General features: G+C 42.0%; 1 protein-coding gene across 1 annotated transcript in view; it reads right to left on the bottom strand.

Moving 5' to 3' along the window:
- Positions 1–4,151: 4,151 nt before the first annotated feature.
- Positions 4,152–18,938, bottom strand: part of FBXL7 (F-box and leucine rich repeat protein 7) — a 172,582-nt gene continuing 157,795 nt past the window's right edge. The window contains exons 3-4 of the mRNA XM_058813027.1: positions 12,230–12,841; positions 4,152–7,625 (exon numbers count right to left, since the gene is read on the bottom strand). Coding sequence (XP_058669010.1) covers positions 6,889–7,625; positions 12,230–12,841 — 1,349 coding nt within the window. The 3' untranslated portion in view covers positions 4,152–6,888. The remainder of the gene's footprint in view (positions 7,626–12,229; positions 12,842–18,938) is intronic.

Consider the following 18,938-nt stretch of genomic DNA (forward strand, 5'->3'; position numbering starts at 1 on the left):
AGTAAAACATCAAAAGTTCACAGTCACTTGGAGCACAGATACATAAAGTCTGGGTAATTTCTCTGCTGTTCAGGTACGGGAATACAATGCCAGAGAGAAAAAAAACTCCAGTGGTGCTGCCCCAGCAGTATCACAGGTAGGACCTGACCATACACATCATGGTAGATGTATACCTGATTTTCTACTACACTGCTTTAACAAAGAAGATTTTAATGGCTTCATTACGCAGACCACTTTCCCCCAGATGATTCACCTTGTAGTTCCACATTATTCCTTTAAGGAAAAGCATCAGAAAGTATCATCTTCACTGGCATTTGTGCATGGACTTCCCACCTCCACTGAGAATCATCAGTAAGATCTGGCCACTGAGTAACTTGTAGTCAATCCTCTCAGTTAATCACCTGGATTGTCTGCCAAGTAAATGGCCTTACTCATCCTATTAATACTGAGACATCCACCATTTGAATTATTCAGGACTGTGGAGGTGGAATACCTCAGACTGTCACGGGAACTTATGTAACTCTATGAGGACAGAGGAAAAAAGGAAAGGACAGCATGGAGGAAAGGTCTTGACCCTATTACCTTGCCCAAAGCAGGTGTCCTAGTGCCAGTTTAGTCCTGTCATCGGTGCCAAATAAAACAGAAGATGCTTCACGTAGTCAAGGAATAAATCACTACAAAATTACCAACACTGCTGTGGGTGGGTATTTGAAGACCCACAGCAGCCACCACCCATGAAAATGCAGGCTCTGACAAATGCTGTGTCACACACACCATGTGTTGGTCCATTCTATTTCCATGCTGAAATGCAGGTAGCCACTCTGCAGAGTCATGCCACAAAAGACCCATCAACAATTGTGATACCACATGAGATACATGACCATAGAGAAATCAAATAGAATGTAATTCAAGTCCAGAAGAAATCCCTGTTCTTGAAAGTATTTTCACAGCATACAGCAAACCAGGAACAGACAACTAGGGCAAAATTGGGGTATCAGAAAAATAGAAATAGTTGCAAATATTTAGAAATATTTTTGCTGTTGTCCTGATAAAGGCTTAGGATACATCCTTTATAGGACAAGTGATTAGGATGTAAAACAACTTGATAAGGCTTAAATTAAATTAAATTATAAATTATACATTAACTACACTTATTTTTCATAGCTAGAAATTCAATTTTTCCAAAACTCTGATGTCTGTCTGCTGAGGCAACTGTGTGAATGGAGTATATTGAAGAAGTAACAAAACATCTAAAAAATGGATATTTACTTGTTTTAAAATAAACTATTTTAAGAGCCATCAAAGATAGACCACAAAACACGAAACTGTTAAAATATTCATTCATTTTGGCACAGATCCCTCTCAGCATTCTTTCTACACTTTACAAGATGACTTTTTCCATTTCTACCATTTTTGTGAGCTTGAGGCTACAGCATGCAATGTTTCTTTAAAAAACAAAGGAAAATTAATCAATTCTAACCCAAAGAACACAGAAGCTTTAGTGCTAGAAGGAATGGCTAAGATTTCTGTTCTGCATTAAAAGTACCAGAGTAATTTAGAAAAGCCTGGAGGGGTTATTTGCTTTAAAAGATCCCTCCTTCTGATTCTCTGGTTCTTCCTCCAATGCCTGTTTAGTAACTTTTATATTGGCTTAATATGATATATCTATGGCAAACTGGATTGTTGCACTCATAATATTTTTTAAATTTGCATTAGCAAAGCCTACTTGGAAAAGACTTCTATTGGCTAGTTTAAATCTCAGTTGTGCCCCTGTGATCATCCAGAGGACAAGGAAATAATGACCTGATGTTTCTATCCAGTTTTCACAGAATGCAAAGATGGAGAAAAAACCTGCTCTGAATCTGTGCAGCAGGGTGCATGAAAATAAACATCCCTCAGCTATTTCACAGAGAAAATTGATTTAATCTGTTTAATAGCATGCAGTAATGCTGTTCAGTCAAATGTGTTTTTGTTAGGCTAAGTTTGAATTCTGATGTCTGCTGCCTGGCAGTAACTTGAACCCATGATTATTATGCCCTTTAACAGTCTGCAAAAATAGCATGAGTCTGGGTTCACACTGGTGGCTGCACCTTGGCAAAGCTGAGCAGCTGGTGCTGCTGAAATGCAGCTCCAAGGAAGAACAGACCTTACAAAGAGACCTGCCTTCCTTGTTCTTCTCACCAGGATATTCACACAAAGGTGTAAAGGCATGAAAAAGACACTGATGCTGACAACCTCTCAAACCTTCATATATTGGTAAAATCTATACACATCTGCTGGTAAAGACTTTCTGGCCTCACAAAAAAAAAAATATACATATATATAAAGCTAAGTATTGGATGCAGTAGATGCAAAATTACGACTTTATTTTTGGTTTCAAACTTGAGGCATCCTCACTGAAACAGTCTGTAAGCATTTCTCAGAGCCTGTGCCAAGGGAGTGTACTGTATTTAAATGAAGTTAAATTAATTTTCTTTATGTTTCTCTTCCTATCCCAAACTTTGTTCTTCACTATTTACTTCCTCTGGCCCAACCCTCCCTGCTCAACCAGTCAAACCCACCTCTCTTAACCTCAGTCCCACTTTCTTTGCTGAAAATCATTCAATCTCTTATCATCTCAGTCCCAGTCCCCCTTGCCCAGGAAATCTACTTCATTCTTCTTGTCCCAGCTCTCAAAACCCCATCTTTCAACCCTGTCCTGACTTTCCAGGCAGCTTCCACATAATTCAGGTCATTTCCTCCTTCACACTGCCAGAGTGATAAACGCCTCTTAGCTTTGCCAAATCTCGGCCTTGCCAGACTACAAGCTCCAAAAGATCTGAGCATGTCCCTTTTCTCCCTGGTTACAGAGTTGGAGATGTTCAAAGACATGTAATGCAGCTAAATTTAGGCGAAACTTACTGGGAGATCAGGAAGACACATCCTTTCCCCAAAGCTGACCTCCTGGCAAGGCTCACGCTTTCACTCTGAAGGCCTTAGAGGAGATGAAGAGCAATGAACCATTTTCAAAGGAAAGGTCACCTGGAGTTTAACATGAGCCAAATGACATTTCCTCCAGCTTTATTTACAGAACCAGATGAACCATTTCAACTAACATTTTCAAAGCCCAGCATGGGAAGTTTCAGCATGAATAGCTAAACTGACAAAATTACAAAAAACTGAGGGTAGGTTACTTTCCTGGGGAACCCTGGGGGAAGAGGAGCCGTGCACCAACTCTGCCAGAGAACTTTTCCCCTCTAAACTAACACTGGCAGCCGAGAGGCAGCCAGCCTGCAGTCCAAATAATCACTGTGTTTCTTTTTAATAAGAGTTTGGACTTGCTTCAAGCCTAGTGCTAAAATTAGATATTTTACTAGCTTTTTAATTTTTCAGTTCAATGTCCAGGAGTTTTGAGAAACCACATAAACCACTACTGAAGGTTTCCGTCTGGACCAAGGCTCTGAGTTCAAGACATCCAACAGAAGCTGTTTTGCATTTTGCAGGAAGCCAGATGAGCACAGCTCAAAGAGGCAAGTGTTGCACTTCCCATCAGTTTCAAGCTGCTAATATGAAAAATACAGTTCTACTTTTTACAAAAGCCAAGGGAAGGATGAATACCTAGACACAGAGTTTTGGCTATAATCACAGTGCATGGTAGTTTGGATGTGCCTTTTCTAAGAGACCCCTCTCCAGAGGACACAAATGATTCCAAAGACATAAACAACATGCCAGCCTGACGGATGTGATTCATTGCTGCCTTTCTTTGATGAGATCACCATATGCTGTTGCAGAGCAGAAGAAGCCTCGCTGCCTGAGCCTGAATTTTATGGTTCAAGCATCACCTATGTTTTCACTCAGGAAATTTATAGTCTTTGCTAACCCTAAACTAGAAGACACATCAGACACACATTGCAACTTTTCCAGCAAACTCAGCTCCACATGGACTATTTCAGTTTTTTTCCAGTGCAGTTTTTTTCCAGTATTTTCTGGTTCTGTCATTTTGGAAGTAGACACAGGAAAAAGGTTAAAAGTCAAATCAGGCAAGCTGCATCAATAAGTTCAAATTTTCTTGAAATAAGTAGCAGTCTCAGAGTACCAACTCAGATCACGTAAGACTACGTACTTAAAAACATTTGGCTTAGAAAAATTACCTTTATTAACTTTCCACCAGTGCCCCCCAGAGAAGGGTTTCTACAGCATGCAAAAGGCAACACTGCTCCAGTAAGTGCTCTACCCTTTCAGCCATTCCATCTTACTTTTCTCATCAAATATGTTAACATGTCTTTAAACCAATGCAGAGGCCCTTCTGAAATTTTTATACAATTTTAATATTGTTGTTTTTTTCCTTTTACTTATACTTCAAGTTCCTGATTATGTTTCAGGGTCAAGAAGAACCACATGAGGAAAATCAAATTTTAAAGACAGAGATAGACGAGGTCATAATCCGTAATAATTTTTTTTCCTCTTTTAATAGTCATTTACCTACCTGATGGGTTGATATGCTCAATCACTCACCTACTTTTTGAATTTTAAAAGTATTTAATCTTTTCTTTCCACCAGCAGTTAATCATTTAGTGCAAATGATGCTGCATGCTCATCAGTTACCAATATATTGCTTTATTTCTTGGTAGCAAATTAAGGCTTTATAGTGAGATTTGTACAGTACAGGCCAAATTTAAACATTAGAAACTTTAAAAACCATGTAGCACTATTCACTCAATTCAACATAGCCAGAAAAGTAGCTTTTTTTTTTTAATAAACAATTAAATGTTACTAGTGAGGCCTTATATTTCATGAGTGCAAATGGCTCAAAATTCCACCATCCTCAGGGCTCAACATTTAAATTCCTTGAGGCCATTTTTAGATAAAGGATAAACAGAGAGTATAGCTGGCTCAGATAAAATATACTGTATTACTTGCTGGAGAAGAACCTCTTATTTTAGAAATATGGAAAGGAAAACCAAAATGAAATTAACTGTCCAAGGGATGGGATCACCTCATATTAGTCACTGACCAGTAACAGTAGCAATGACAAATTCATTTTCCATGGCCCTCTTTGCCTTAGTATAACTTAATTTTTAATTCAGAGCTGATGCCATCCTGTATATTAAAAAATCCAAAATTGGAGGAACACACATAAATTACAGGAATTTTTGCAGCAGTAGGACAAGTTCCCTCTCCAGGGACATGTCCAAACCATTGCCTTTTTTTTTTTTTAATTTGAGAGAGCATTGTTATAATTATTTCCTCAGCAGTTATGTGTTTTTCTTGAGCATATTGATTTTCACTTCATAGCACTGATTTTATTAGTGTTGTCTGGAGATGATGGAACTACTGCTTATGAAAACCAGACACAGCGCTTCCCTTCTCATGAGACACTTAGAGTGTTTGAGCTGAACATATGAATTCACCTGTCAGTCAGGCACGGCGGGCCTGCCTGAAAATATCATCACCCTTCACGTGTCTGGCTTTCAGATCTGAGCATTACATGTGAAAATGCAGAGGAACAGCTGCCAGAAAATTGTGAAGAAAGTAACCCTGAATCAACCACACGCTCTGGGGAAGGAGCTAATGAGATGGGGGACTTCCAAAACACTCCTGCTCATGCAAGAGCAAGAGTGACCATGAGAGTACCAGGAGCTCCCAGCGTCACAGGGCAACTCTGCTGTTTAATTCTTTGTTGAACGCAGGTGTTTCTCCAGCCTAAGGGAACACACAGAGCCAAAGTCTCAAAGAATCTAAATCTAATGTGAATAACACTTCAAGCCCCTCTGTCCCCAGGGGTGCTATCTAACATCAGGCTAATGTCTTTGAAGTCTTGAGATCAGCCATCTATCCTTTGAACTGGAAGGCCACAGAAAAGGCTCAGGTTTCCAAGTGTATTAAGGCACATACTAACTTGACCTAAACGCAAGTCCCTGGTTTGCTCAGGGAACACCCAGTGGTGGTGCCAAAGGTACACTGCTGAAAAAGTACAGCAAAGGGACAAAGCCAGACTTCCTGGTGACAGCCACGCAGCACAGCAATTGGGACTGGCCCATGCAATCTGCTCCTCAATGCCTCAGAGCCTCTCTGCAGTCCTACAGTGCTATCTCAGCTTGTTGCAGAATTACAGCAGCTTCTCAGGCCGGTTTGCTGGCTTTTCCTTTTGCCAGGCCACCAATATCTCAATTGTTCTCCTACACTCATGTGAATACATCACTGCTTATCAGAGCCAGAAGTCCCTATCTGCTACCAGAGGATGGTACTACACAAGCTGGAGAGGACAAATTTAGAAATGAAGGCAAGTAGCGATGATGCACGAGTGACTTGGAGGTGGGCTTCCCAAGAGAACCCATGCATGGGCACAATCTCCAGATTCATTCCGCAGAAGTGCTCAGCAATGGCCAGCAGGTCTTACTCTGCTTCAAATGAGTATGTTTAAGGACACTACGCAGTATTTCCTGAGGGATTACAATGGATGACTATCAGCCATATTGGAAAAAGGTTGTGGAACACAGACACAATATTGCATAGTCAGCTTCATGAGCACAGCTAGAAATCAGATGTATTTGACACAGCTTAGTAGCATGTCCGAAGGAGAGATTATGTGCTATTTCCTTTGGAGGCAGCTACTGTAGCCTGGGACAAGGTCATGGCTCTTATGGAAATGACAGCCCACCGGGGATGCTGAGCACTCACTGCTTTTGCATTAAGGCAGCCTCTCCACAGAGGCCCACGGCACCTTAAAAAGTGATCATGTAAAAAGCAAACAAAATAGTCTTCTAGAAAACCCCTCACCCATAAGGTAGGAAAAAAACTGACTCCCGTGAGCGACAGAAAAGACAGCATTACTGATGATGGGAGCATGTGTTATTATACATCAGTGTTTTTAATACTGCATTGTAATGACAGGTGTGGGGTGTCCCTTCAGAAGAAAGCGGGGTTGGTGTGCTCTATAATACAGCGCTTGCAATGTCGTTTAACGAATCGCAGAGCATCCACAGAGACTTCGCAGTCCTGCACGTTCAACATCTGCAGGTCAAAACAGTTGGCAGCTACAATCTGCAGGCCCTGCCCGGTGATGCTCTCGCAGGATTTCAGGCTCAGGCGCTTCAGGTTGAAGCAGTTGAGGGCTAGAAACTCCAGGCCGGTGTCTGAGACCAGAGGGCACTTGCCGATGTCTAGCGATTTGAGTTTTGTGCAATTTTTGGCGAGGTACTCCACGCCGTGGTCCGTGATGCCCTCGCAGCCCCGCGCGTTGAGGTAGCGCAGCTTGCTGCAGTACTTGGCGATGTATCGGATGCCCACGTCCGTGATGCGGCCGCAGTGAGCGATGCTCAGGTAGCGCAGGCGCGACTCCAGCTTGGCGATCTCGCGCATGCCGAAGTCGCTGACGAAGCGGCAGTCGCTCACGCTCAGTTCCTTGATGGATGTGCAGTAAATCATCAGGTAGCGCAGGCCCTCGTCGGTGATGCGCACGCAGCGGCGCAGGTACAGGTGGGTCAGCTGAGTGCAGTGGGCGGCAATGGTGTGCAGTCCTTCGTCCTCCAGGACAAAGCAGTCTGTCATGTCCAAGTAGCGGATGGAGATTTGCTTCCCGTGCAAGGGAGACAGCTTGATGGAGGCCTCGCGGGTCAGACTGATGCACGTTACTTTGGAGCAGCCTAGGTGGAAAAACACAGCGAGTTTAAGCAAGCAGTAAAAACAAAGCACACAGCAGGACCAGAAAGGCGGGTGTGGAGTGGTTTGCTAGATTTGATGAAGGTATCCTCACGTTGCAAGAGTGGAATCACCCTGACTGACTGCTCTGATTTGCTGGGCTGAGTCCCCACACCAGAGGAAACAATAAATTCCACGGGAGACAGTGAAATTACTTTGAGATTGGGAGCTCTGGAAAGCAATAGACTGATTTTGTCCATATCCCACATGTGAAATGGTGCTCCTGGGTCTATCTGGGGACAGCCTATGATCTGTTACTGCAATATGAACCCAGTGACAGCTAGAGAAAAGGATACTACGTGACAACCAATGCAGTTTTTCGATCAGTCTCGTTGCTGACTGGCTGAATTTGCAAACCAACATCAGAGGCTCTTTCGCCATCCAAACTCATTATGGAAAACACAACCCCGCTCCCTTTCCCCTCCTCCCCTGCCCCAAGCATTTGGAGAACAGATGTGAATCCAGCCCCAAGCCTGCAATGCGGGAAGGATGCAAACTGTGGCCCAACTGTGTGCTTGCAGAAGGGTGGAGATTTGGATAACCTAAGGAGAATAGAGAGAACTGGTGGAAGCCAACAGACTAATAAGGGCATGCGAGGACACGGACAGACAAAGAAAAGGATTGTGTCCAATGAGAAAGTCTGGCCATGAATGGAGGTAACTAGACTGGAGGAGAAACACCAGACCTTGCAAGGAAAGACAAAGAACTAGATAAAAGGGAAAAATACACACAGACTTTCCCCCTTTTTAATCTCAACTCATTGCATAGTGGAGAGTGAAAGCTTTTTTTGGAAAGTGTGGTTTCTGCTGCGGTGCAAACTGGCAGTCTTAGGCTTCTCAGGGAAATTCTTAAACTGTGCCAAGTTCAGCTGGGCACTTTGCATTAGCATAGCTAGAAACAGCTGCAAGAAATGAGAGTCTACCCATTAGTGATTAAGGCCCAACAGTTTTAGCCATAAATGGCTACTCAGAGACTTTCTGCAGGTTATGCTCAAAGAGTTCCCCCAGGTAGAAATAAAAAGACCTTTTCTGTATTGCTGGAACACTGGCCAAGCAGTATGAAGTGACTCATAAAAAGCGATGACCTTAGAGCTCCATGTATCAGAAACTCTGCAAAATACTGTAGTGTGGAATTAAAGAGCATGATGATGTCGGGAGACTGCCTCTAAAACTTACATGACCCAAAGCTGTACCACTTGCTATTAGGGGTTGTCATTCAGAGACTTAGTGGAAGGTATGAATATGCTTCAGTTCTTAAAAGCAAAAAGGAAAAATATCACTTGAGATGGCAGTGTGGACTCACACAAATGCTGTAAGAAGTGTGGGATATGGACTTGAAACACTTTGCCACCTGCAACTAGATTTATACATTCATCATTTAAATTTATGCTGGATCTTTAATTTGGATTTCAAATTCACTTGAAGAGAGGCAAAGTTTACCTTAGGCCTCACACAATTAAACGGGCAAATTGCCCACAGATCATGCAGAAGAAAGACCTTGAAGTAAAACACTCTGTTCAACAAACATCTTAAAACTGAATGCTATTTTCTCTTCAGACTGTTTTGGATCGGTCTATGCTCTGGAGCAATCTCTGGAAATACTTTTGCCTTCAGGTAAGTACTATATACACACTCAGTAACACAAAGGATTTTTTTAAAGGGAAGCAGAACAATACTAATGGTGTAAAAAATTCACCTCTAGTATATTCTTTGAAGTAGGTGATACAAAATGGATGAAAGGAGTTTCACAGTAGAAGCTGGGACCTAGGCAGAGCTCTGCTGCACCTGATGTAGCTGCTGCTGTTGCATTTGGCTGAGGAGGTTGCTGGATTAAGAAGTCAGTCTGGATATTTTATATTCTGACCAGAATTCAAATTTAAATCCAGCTTAATGAGAATGATGCATCCACGAGGCCAAGGAGAACATTCTGTCTGCTGAGAGTCCAAGAAGGTTTAATGACCATAATTAGAAAGTGAACGGGTCAGAAGTCTCTCAGCAGGGCTGGAGTCGCATACACCAGTTGTGCGATCACGGTTTTGTCAAGCTCAGCACTGCCATGTCTAGTTACTTTGGCTACAGTGTAAAACATTTCATGGGAAGGATATTCAAAACAGTTTCACCAGAAAAATGAGTCCATGCCGATACAGAACTGACTGATTTTTAGGCAAAATGACAGGTTCCTGGGTCTGCAACAATTTTTCTGTCCTAAATAACACCAAGTGCAAAAATAAAGCTCTTGTGACAGGATTTTCCATAAAGTATGATTTTCCATAAAGTATGATTTCTAAAAGGGTGGAGAAACGTCCAAACAGACAGGAAAAACATATTGGCTAGATAATAACTTGCAGTCAAGCTCAACCAACTTCTAGCAATATATCAGACCTGCCCACAAGGCGGATGCTGACAGTGACAGAACTTACATTGTGGAAAGCCCCTAAAGTTAATACAAACATCTGGTTTTGACATTAAAGATTTTGGTAAGTTTTTGCTGCCAAGTAGCCCTCCAAAGGGAAAAAGGATTCAACTAGATGTACAACTGTGAACTGGGATTTAATTAACTAGCAGCTAGCATCACCCCCCAACACACACCCCAACGTCCTCTTGCTCAGTATGGAACCAAACCAGTGAAACACTTCAGTCCTGACAATTCCTTGAGCATGTAGGCACAAGCCTTGTCCTAGTAACTACAGAGAGAAGAACAGGAAAATGGAATTCTCTTTCCCAAACATCCTCCAAAATTACCCACATCAGAATGAAAAAAAGTGGACTCAAAACAAGAGCTTGGAGACTGATTATCCTCAATTCACATGGTACATGAGGCAAAAGCCATATCCAAACCCCAACATCCTGACTTCTGAGCATGTTCAAAAGTAGGATTTCTCCCTCACATGCTCCAAATGGAAAGAACAACTTAGGAGAAAAAGAAATTAAAATTACTTTCCTATCTCATTGATGAGACAAAATTTAAGGGAGAAAGGAATTTTATTTGACCCCTGCACACTTTATACCAAACTGATGAGCTCTTAGGGACAGACTCTGCCTTCTGGGTCTGAGAGGAAGACAGTTGGGAAAGCCACTGTCTTCAGCTGGGGTCTGAAGACAGACCCCAAAAGAACCTATTTCAAGGCCTGGTATAATCTTTTTCTTTTCCCTGCCTTTGAAAAAGTCACCTTTGTTCTATAGCACATCCATAAATATGAGCTGTGGACCAAAAGCATTTTCAACCACCTACAAGCCCCGAGGTACACTCAGGCTGTGAGTTCCAAAGCTCTAAGTCTAAATCACGCAGGTACATACATTTTTTTCCTGGCACTAGAGATGCTTCAGCCTGGATGTGTGATTAGCAATCCAGAACTAATGTCAGTGTGTACCAACAACAAGTAATTCATACACAAGGTCACTGTGAATAAACACCTGTGGAGTTCCATAGATTCCTTATTGCCTTGTGGTTTCAGAAAGCAATCACAAAAAGGGCATAATTCTGATTTATTGATATTTGTTTTGATGCCTTCCATGACATTCTGCCATCCTAAGAATGGGGTGAGAGTTGGGTAAATCAGCTTAAAAAAAATATAAAAAGGCAGAGGAAAGAATGCAAATCAGTGTATACCAGATAGGCGGCCTTGGAAAAAGCATCTGGTACCAATGACTCAATGGCATCACTTTCTATCCCCTGTTTATTTAATCCTCTGTCTTCATCTTTCTTGTTGCCACTGGTACCTCTGCAATGGCAAACCTGGTTTGGCTGATTTATGATGGCATTAGACTGATAACAGATGAGATCACAATGTTGAGCAGCAAATTTACTTCAGTGCTCTGCTTGGCTGCATCCTTTCCATTAAGCGCCAACCTATTTGCAGAGAAGAAATTCTGTGCAGCTGACCTTGGGAGAAAACATCTTGTTTCCCCAGAGCAGGCTTGAAGAAAATTGTCTAAAACATTTCTGCTGATCTAAACATCTGTAAGGGCAGCTTTACCAAAAAAAAAAAAAAAAAAAGGAAGAAAAGAGGAAAAAAGCTCAAGCTGGCTAAGTCTAGTTAAAATAGCAATGGAAACAAGAGGACCTTGAAGCTAGGGATGACAACAGATATTAATACCCAGAAAAAAAGCCTAGCACTTTTTCTGAGCTCCTTCTCAAGTCACTTACCAGATTACAGATGTATTCATTATCTATATACAATCTACATATACATGTGTGTGAAAAAGATAAAACAAATTTTGCTGAAGTGACTAGGCTTCACCACATTGACGTAGCTCTGACTGCAGTGTGGGCCCTTCTATGGGTGCTTTGTGCCCATGGAAATCTGTAAGAACTCCTTGTGCCATTTGAACAGGCCATCTCTGCTAGCTCACTTCCTTTGGAAGAGGCCTGGCCACTCCAGAGGTGTTGCTGGCATTAGGGGCACTGAGATTTTAGTGGTGCCTGTCTCACAGGCGCTCTGTTAGGAGACAGGCATTCCTACTTTGAAAGACAGCACAGAAAGGATAAGCGTGCAGTTATGGAGTTCGACAAACATCAAAAGCACCTGTATTGGAACATTCCCTGTTACCTGACACATCCAGGTGTTCCAGGTTTGGGCACAGTGACACGACATCGAAGACTGCCTCATTGGAGATGTTGTAGCAGCCAGACACCTCCAGCCTCCGCAGTTCAGGGCAGCACTGGGCAATGGTGTAGAGTCCTCTGTCTGTGAGCCGCCTGCAGCCACTAACAATTACCGTCTCCAACATGAGACAGACGTTGGGGGTATCCTGACAAAGCCTCCGCGTCAGCACTTTGAGAGCCCTGTCCACGTTGATTGTCTCGCCGGTGAGGCGAATTGTCCTCCAGAGCCGCGGGTCCCAGGCCAGGTTGTACCAGCGGCGGCACACGCGGGCGCAGCGGCACAGCTGGTTGGTGGGCAGGAAGGAGAAGATCTGGATCATGGCGTGGTCGGGCAGCCGGTCTATGTTGGCCTGCTCCTTCTGGTGCTTGGATGCCAGCCGGATGAGAGGATGGGTGAGACGGGTGGGAGGCGGCGAGTGGACCATGGCAACGGTTTCCCCAGTGACTGAGGACGAGGACGTCGATGAACCTCTGCCATTTTGGAAGCCAGGGGAATTCGGTGGAAATATTAATGCTGGACTGGGTGTGCTGAGCGTTCGCATGCTCAGGTCGGAATCTGGAAGATAAAACACACAATTCCAATGAGCTCTCTGCACAGCACAGCACCCTCCTAGCCTAGTTGCTAATGGAGAACAATGGACTTTGGGGTTTGTTGGGGGTTAAGCAGTCACTTCTGCTCACCAGTAAGAGTGAGAAAACATTTCAAAAGCCATGTGAGCAAAGGAGATGATGCATTTCTGAGTCCTGAAAAGGAGACAGCAGTGGAAGAATTTTTTAAAATCCAAGGATTTTTATTCTTTATACTCTTAATTAAACACTGAATTGAATGATTATGTTTGAGTCACAGGCTTTTTTTTTTGGCAGAAAATAACTGTCCATAACTTGACACAGCTGTGAACTCTTAGGGGCAGAGAATGCTGTGGTCCCTCATCTCTAAGCTCCTTCAGCCATTCAGCAGGAGGCCAAAAAAGAGCTCACAAGGCAAATACTGCTTCTTTCACCAGATCTGGGCAGATGGGAAAAGCTCAACTCCATACACTTATTTTCAATGTGTCATCAGAAAATTTAATTTCTCTAATTCAGTCATGCAAACTGAAACTCAGTTCACCCAATAACCCAGCATAGTTCTTCATGTGCACGCAGAAAACATTCCTTTCCAATGGACTAAAGCAAACTTTTTGGGAGAAAAAAAAAAGCCCAAAAAAGTAACTCATGAAGAAACAGCATGCCTGGAAACTTGCTGGAGAATTGTTATACAATATTTACACACTTATTGCTAGGGCTATTTGTCACATTGGAAGCAGTCAACTCAACTCCCCAAAACAATTTGCTACTTCTTTACCTTCTTTGGTTCATTTTAGTTGCCAAAATTAGGCACAAAATTTGAGGTTTTTTGCTACTAAGAAAGGTTACTTTTGCTGGAAGGTTATTTAAACTGTTTTTCCTGTGTGCTGACATCGCCTACAAGTAATTTCCACTCCTGCTCCCAGTTTCTCCAAGCAACCAAAGTAAAAGACTGGAAGACAACTAAGATATAACTTTGATAGTCAAGCAAATGCCATGGGCAATACATTCAGAGACTCTGAGGATATTTTAGCAGTATGCTACACAAATACAAGCAGTGTATGAGAGATGCACACTGCTGCTGAGCACACTACCTCCACCTCAGTATGATCTCAACAGAAACTTTTCCAAAGGAAAGCACCACCCAGAAATGAATACAGTAACCACAATTTAGGGACCAGCAGAATTTTCACAGACATACAATGTTTTTAGAGGACCAAGCTTTTCTCCACATCACATCTCCTGCCACATCTCCACATCAATGTTCAGGCCTTTCAGGAAAGTGTACAAAGACAGCCCCTTAAGTAACACTGACTCTGCAGCTGTGTGACTGTGAAAGCACAGATAAGCCTAATCAAGATACAGCCAGAAATGCATTCAACAAACATGTCCACACCTGGATTTGGGCAGGGTTTTTAAATTAAGTACATTTTTGGTGAATTTGATTGTTACACATAAACTTCCCCATGAAGCTTTTACTTAGCCCAGCACAGGCCTCCTCTGATCTCTCTACAGCAACAGCAACCACAGGCCTGTATTTCCACAGTGAGTCTGCAAGGGAAAGAAGCACAAATACTTAGCTGAGGAATCCAAGACACAAAGTCCAATGGCTTGCTCATGATCACCTAATTGAGTTGCAGAGACATCAAAATCATCTTCTCACACTGTGGAGGAAAAACCTGTACTGCCCAGCTCCTTCCCTCCTCCTCTTATGCATTCTTGTTTTACTTAGAAATTCACTGTTTCAGCAAATGAAAGGAAAGAACATTTTCCCCAAGGCTTCTGAGTCTGTGCTATGGCTATGTGGTCCTAACACAGGGATTTGTGTAATTATGAGCAAGAACAGTATCTTCATGCTGAGTGGGTTTTGCAGACACCCTGCTCCCTCTGAGACCTCCTAATACCCCCTGGCAGCTTTTGCAAATAATTGCATCGGAGAGTGCTATTTGGTAAGCATCTGGTATATGCTGGTATTTTAAAAATGAGATTTACAGCTGGAGAGAAAAATCCAACCAGCAGCAGCCAGGCTCCTGGAGACAAGCACTGACTCCACAGGCCTCTTAGGCAACAGGCCCTGAGATTAATTTTTGCAAGGACTTACCATATGTTTGACCTCGCTCACATTATCACCAAAACCAGTGACAGCGCCTGAAGCTAAACATGTGCAGAATATGTGGCAAAGCCTTTACATTTTGCTCCTTTTTTGAAATTTTAATACAAGAATGTTTCTAATATAAAAGAATAATACACTTTTTTTCCCAAGTGCTGGATGTATCTTCTACTGTTACATGTATTTGATATTGTCAATTCCTCTCATTTTACTTTTTCATTTGCTTTGGGCCTTTTCCTTGGTTAACTGTTGGTTACTTGTTTTACACAAACCAGAACAAAAAGGAAAACAAAATTATATAAATAAAAAACCACAGAGGAAACACTTATTTCTATTCCACAAAACAGAACTAAAATCAAAAGCAAAAAGTTCCAATTATTTACATCTGCTTTAAACAATTTTTAGTCCTCTGGGAATGAGTGCCTTCTGTAAGACACAGCATATTTGGAAAATGTACATTTTTAGTCAGTTATCACTAAAAACACCTTAAAATTTCTGTAGGGTCTTCGTTAGTTCTGCAGTCTTCATTAGTTTCCATTCCTACTTAAGCTTAAAAAAGCTTTTCATAGTCCACGATTCTCCCCCCTTCCCCTGGTGAGCAACGCTCCAAGCTAATACGGCTAATCTCCTCTGCTTTTGGATCAGAAGTGGCATTCCTTCATCACTCCTGGGCACTGTGAATAATCAATACTTAGACATTCTGGGTGTGTAATGAATTACTAATATGTGGTTTTTAACTTAGACTTTCAGCTAAAAAAGGCCTGACCTTCTGTTTTATGTGTATGCTCCGTGCTTTGTGCTCTCTTAATTCTCTCATTAGTATAGCAGTTCCAGATGTGCATCCTGTATTTCCTTTCCCTTTAGTCCTGAAGGTGCATCATGTAAAACTTGCTCCCTCCATCCTCGGGGCACAGAGGGACAGACAGACACGTACACATGCACCCTGTCTCCCCATCAGAAAGTATTATGGAAAAAGTCCGTAGTGGTGTCAATGTGTTTAAAAAAGGGAGTTGTGAGCACATTACTGCTCTGCTGAGCCCATAATGCAGTATGCTCTCAGACAGGAATTTTGCTGGTAGCTCAGCTGAACTCCACACAGAGGTATTCCTGCTTACTGTTCTCTGTACACCCCTAAGGGGAAACAGAAATTTAAAAAAAAATAGCAGGTGAGTCCAGGAGCCTTACTGCCAGGAAAAACTTGGAAAGCTTTTTGCTAGCATTTAAAACTTCAGCAAAACACTTGGTCTACTGTACATTTTCCAGGCTTTTCTAATATTGTTGGGAGGGGCTTCCTGTAGCACTATCTCAACTCTAGGAGTTTCCTTAGAATTTTGTTCTTCACCGTTTACTGAGTGCTTGCCAACAGGCTGGGGCAGTCTGAGAAAGAGCAAAGTAATGACCATGTAACATAATTAAACACAACCCTGCATGTAGAAATGAAGTTACTGAATAAAGTTCTCAATACACATCTTTATACACACACATGCCCTATACAAGCATTACTCTTGTAAACTCAATTGTTTACAAGCCTGAAATGCGACTTTAATTTTGGTGATCTTAGAAAGTAAAAGCAAATTAGAAAGCAGCCTTGCACTTCCTTTCCTACAATCTCTCTTGCCCCTTTGCCTCCAATCTTCTGTGCAAGATACCTTTTATTAAAGCTTTGATCAAGCTCTGATAGTTTTTTGTTGATGTAAGACAAAATTTCTGAACAATCTTTAAAGAAATCTCAAAAGATTCATTCCAGAAACAGAACCATAAAAGCTGACACAGAGGGAGAAAATGCACTAGAGGGAGTTTTCTTATTCCACTAGGAATCTGGTTTATTTCAAAGGATTTTTTCTCCCCAGTTTGTTTCCCAATTAATAGATACATATGTGAACAAAAAAACCTTTAAATATATAAGAATTAAGCCAAGATCTAACCTCCATTCCTTCTGGCATTGACAATAATATGCCGTCTGATTTCAGAACCAGAGAGAAAAAACAGTGTTGTATTTCCATTACTCCAGCAACACACACTAACACTGATGTCCAGATCCCAGCATGGCCTTTTTAAGATTGAACCATTTTCCAGCTTAAGGCATGACTCCATTCATTCACACCTTCCACTATGGTATGATGAATGAGTCTTTTTTGAAATGAATACTATGCTGAGTTCTTCAAGCTAACAAAATTAAAATGAAAATTTTGTAAATATCAATCAAACTTGAGATTCTTATATGACAATTGAAAAAGGTCCTCTGTGTTGATCTCCTGTCACCACTGATGTTTTTAGCAAAACTAAGGCAAGAAATAAACAAAACTGTGTTCAAATTCTGAAAAAGTCAATACAGCTGAGAAGAATAAAAAGCAATTGTCATTTTGTAAACATTAGCTGCAGAGTAATATGCACAAGAAGCATTTACACAGCATGCCAAAACCTCACTGACTTAGCATCTCTTCAGTAAGTGTTGTGTAGATATTACATAGTTTATTAAGTGCAATGTGGGTATAGACTTCACATTTTTACCACAATACCATCAACCTCAGGCATGCCAAGTAAGTACTCCTTTTACAGAAACTGGGGAAAATGGGAAATTAATGGCTGCAGCAGCTACAATCAGTGGTGCAAAGGGGAACAGAGGCTTCTACAGGGGATACAATGTGGGCTGATTCAAGGAGAGACTCGTGAATTTGACAGACAGATTTCAAATATGGCTCTGTGCCCTTGGATTAGAGTAGGAAAAGGAGTTAGATAGGAGAGCAAGCTACAACCCAGTCATTTTCCTTCCAAAGCCCTGGGTATGGACAAAGTTCCAGAAAAAGTGCTACCTACAAAAAAATAAAGAGCATCTTCCACATTGCAAACATCCTCAGGCATTTTTTCTCAGGATAAGTTACCCTACTGACCTTGGTTCCTCCCAGTCCCAGGAGGCTGGGAGGAACTGGAGACTCTGAGATAGCAAAGAGGCAGCTGGAACAAAACTCACATGCAAACTTGTGCGGGGCTGCAGCAGTCAAGAGTGCCAGAAGGAAAGGGTTGCCCAGTGGAGATAGCCACATGATTTTGCAGCCTTTTACAATGAAGAAGATGCAGAATGAGTTGGATGAGCTCTCTCATCTCTCTCCAAGAACACTAAGTACACCTAAACCATCCCTGATGTGCATGTCTGCCCTGTTTTTAACTGCTCGGGGCAGCTATTACTCAGCTCACTGAGGTGCCTGTTCCAGGGGTGTCACTGTACCAAGTTTTTAAGTTTTTCCTCTTATTTGGCTCATATAAGGAGTTGTTTCTGCCCCTCTCCTTGCACTTGTGAAGAATGAGAGGTCTTCACTCTCCCGGTAAGGATTTCTTACATGCATTTGCCTTTCTTTTTATTAGTCATGTTACTAACATTTCCAGTTTCCTCTATCTTTTCCTTTACATTTTCTCCTATCTTAAAGCACAATGCTCTGAACTAAGCACTATGCACACCCAACCTCACCAGCAGTGGAAAAGTGGAGCCTTTTGCACCCATATTCCATGGAAAGCACGTTTCCAACCTTCCAGATTTCAACAGTCCCAAAAGGCTCATGTATTTTCACTATGTGACTCAAGATATTGCTGGGATTCCCATGTGACATACAGCACCTAGATATTTATTTTCCACACCTGTGTTTATAGAATCCATTCATCTTCCCTACAGCCATCTCCTTGGAGAATACTGTGTTTTGTCTCTCCTTAATCTACTTGTTCAAGACTATTTTGAGTACTGAGCAACCTTCTCAGAATGTGTTAGCTTTCAGTTTTCCTAATACTTTGCCACTCCAGGGCCATAAATTTTAACTAATTTCTCTAGATATCGGTAATTTTGTGTCCCAATTCAATTGAAAAACATGGTTCCTAGAGAGAAATGGAAAGTCTGGCAACCTGTTCACAAATATTGTAAGGCATTGCAGCTGAGACCAGCCCAGTTGGTCATGGCATGGTGCTGGTAGCACCAAGGTTGTGGGTCTAA

The sequence above is a fragment of the Ammospiza caudacuta genome, chromosome 1, assembly GCF_027887145.1.
Source record: "Ammospiza caudacuta isolate bAmmCau1 chromosome 1, bAmmCau1.pri, whole genome shotgun sequence".
In the NCBI taxonomy this organism is placed as follows: Eukaryota; Metazoa; Chordata; class Aves; order Passeriformes; family Passerellidae; genus Ammospiza; species Ammospiza caudacuta.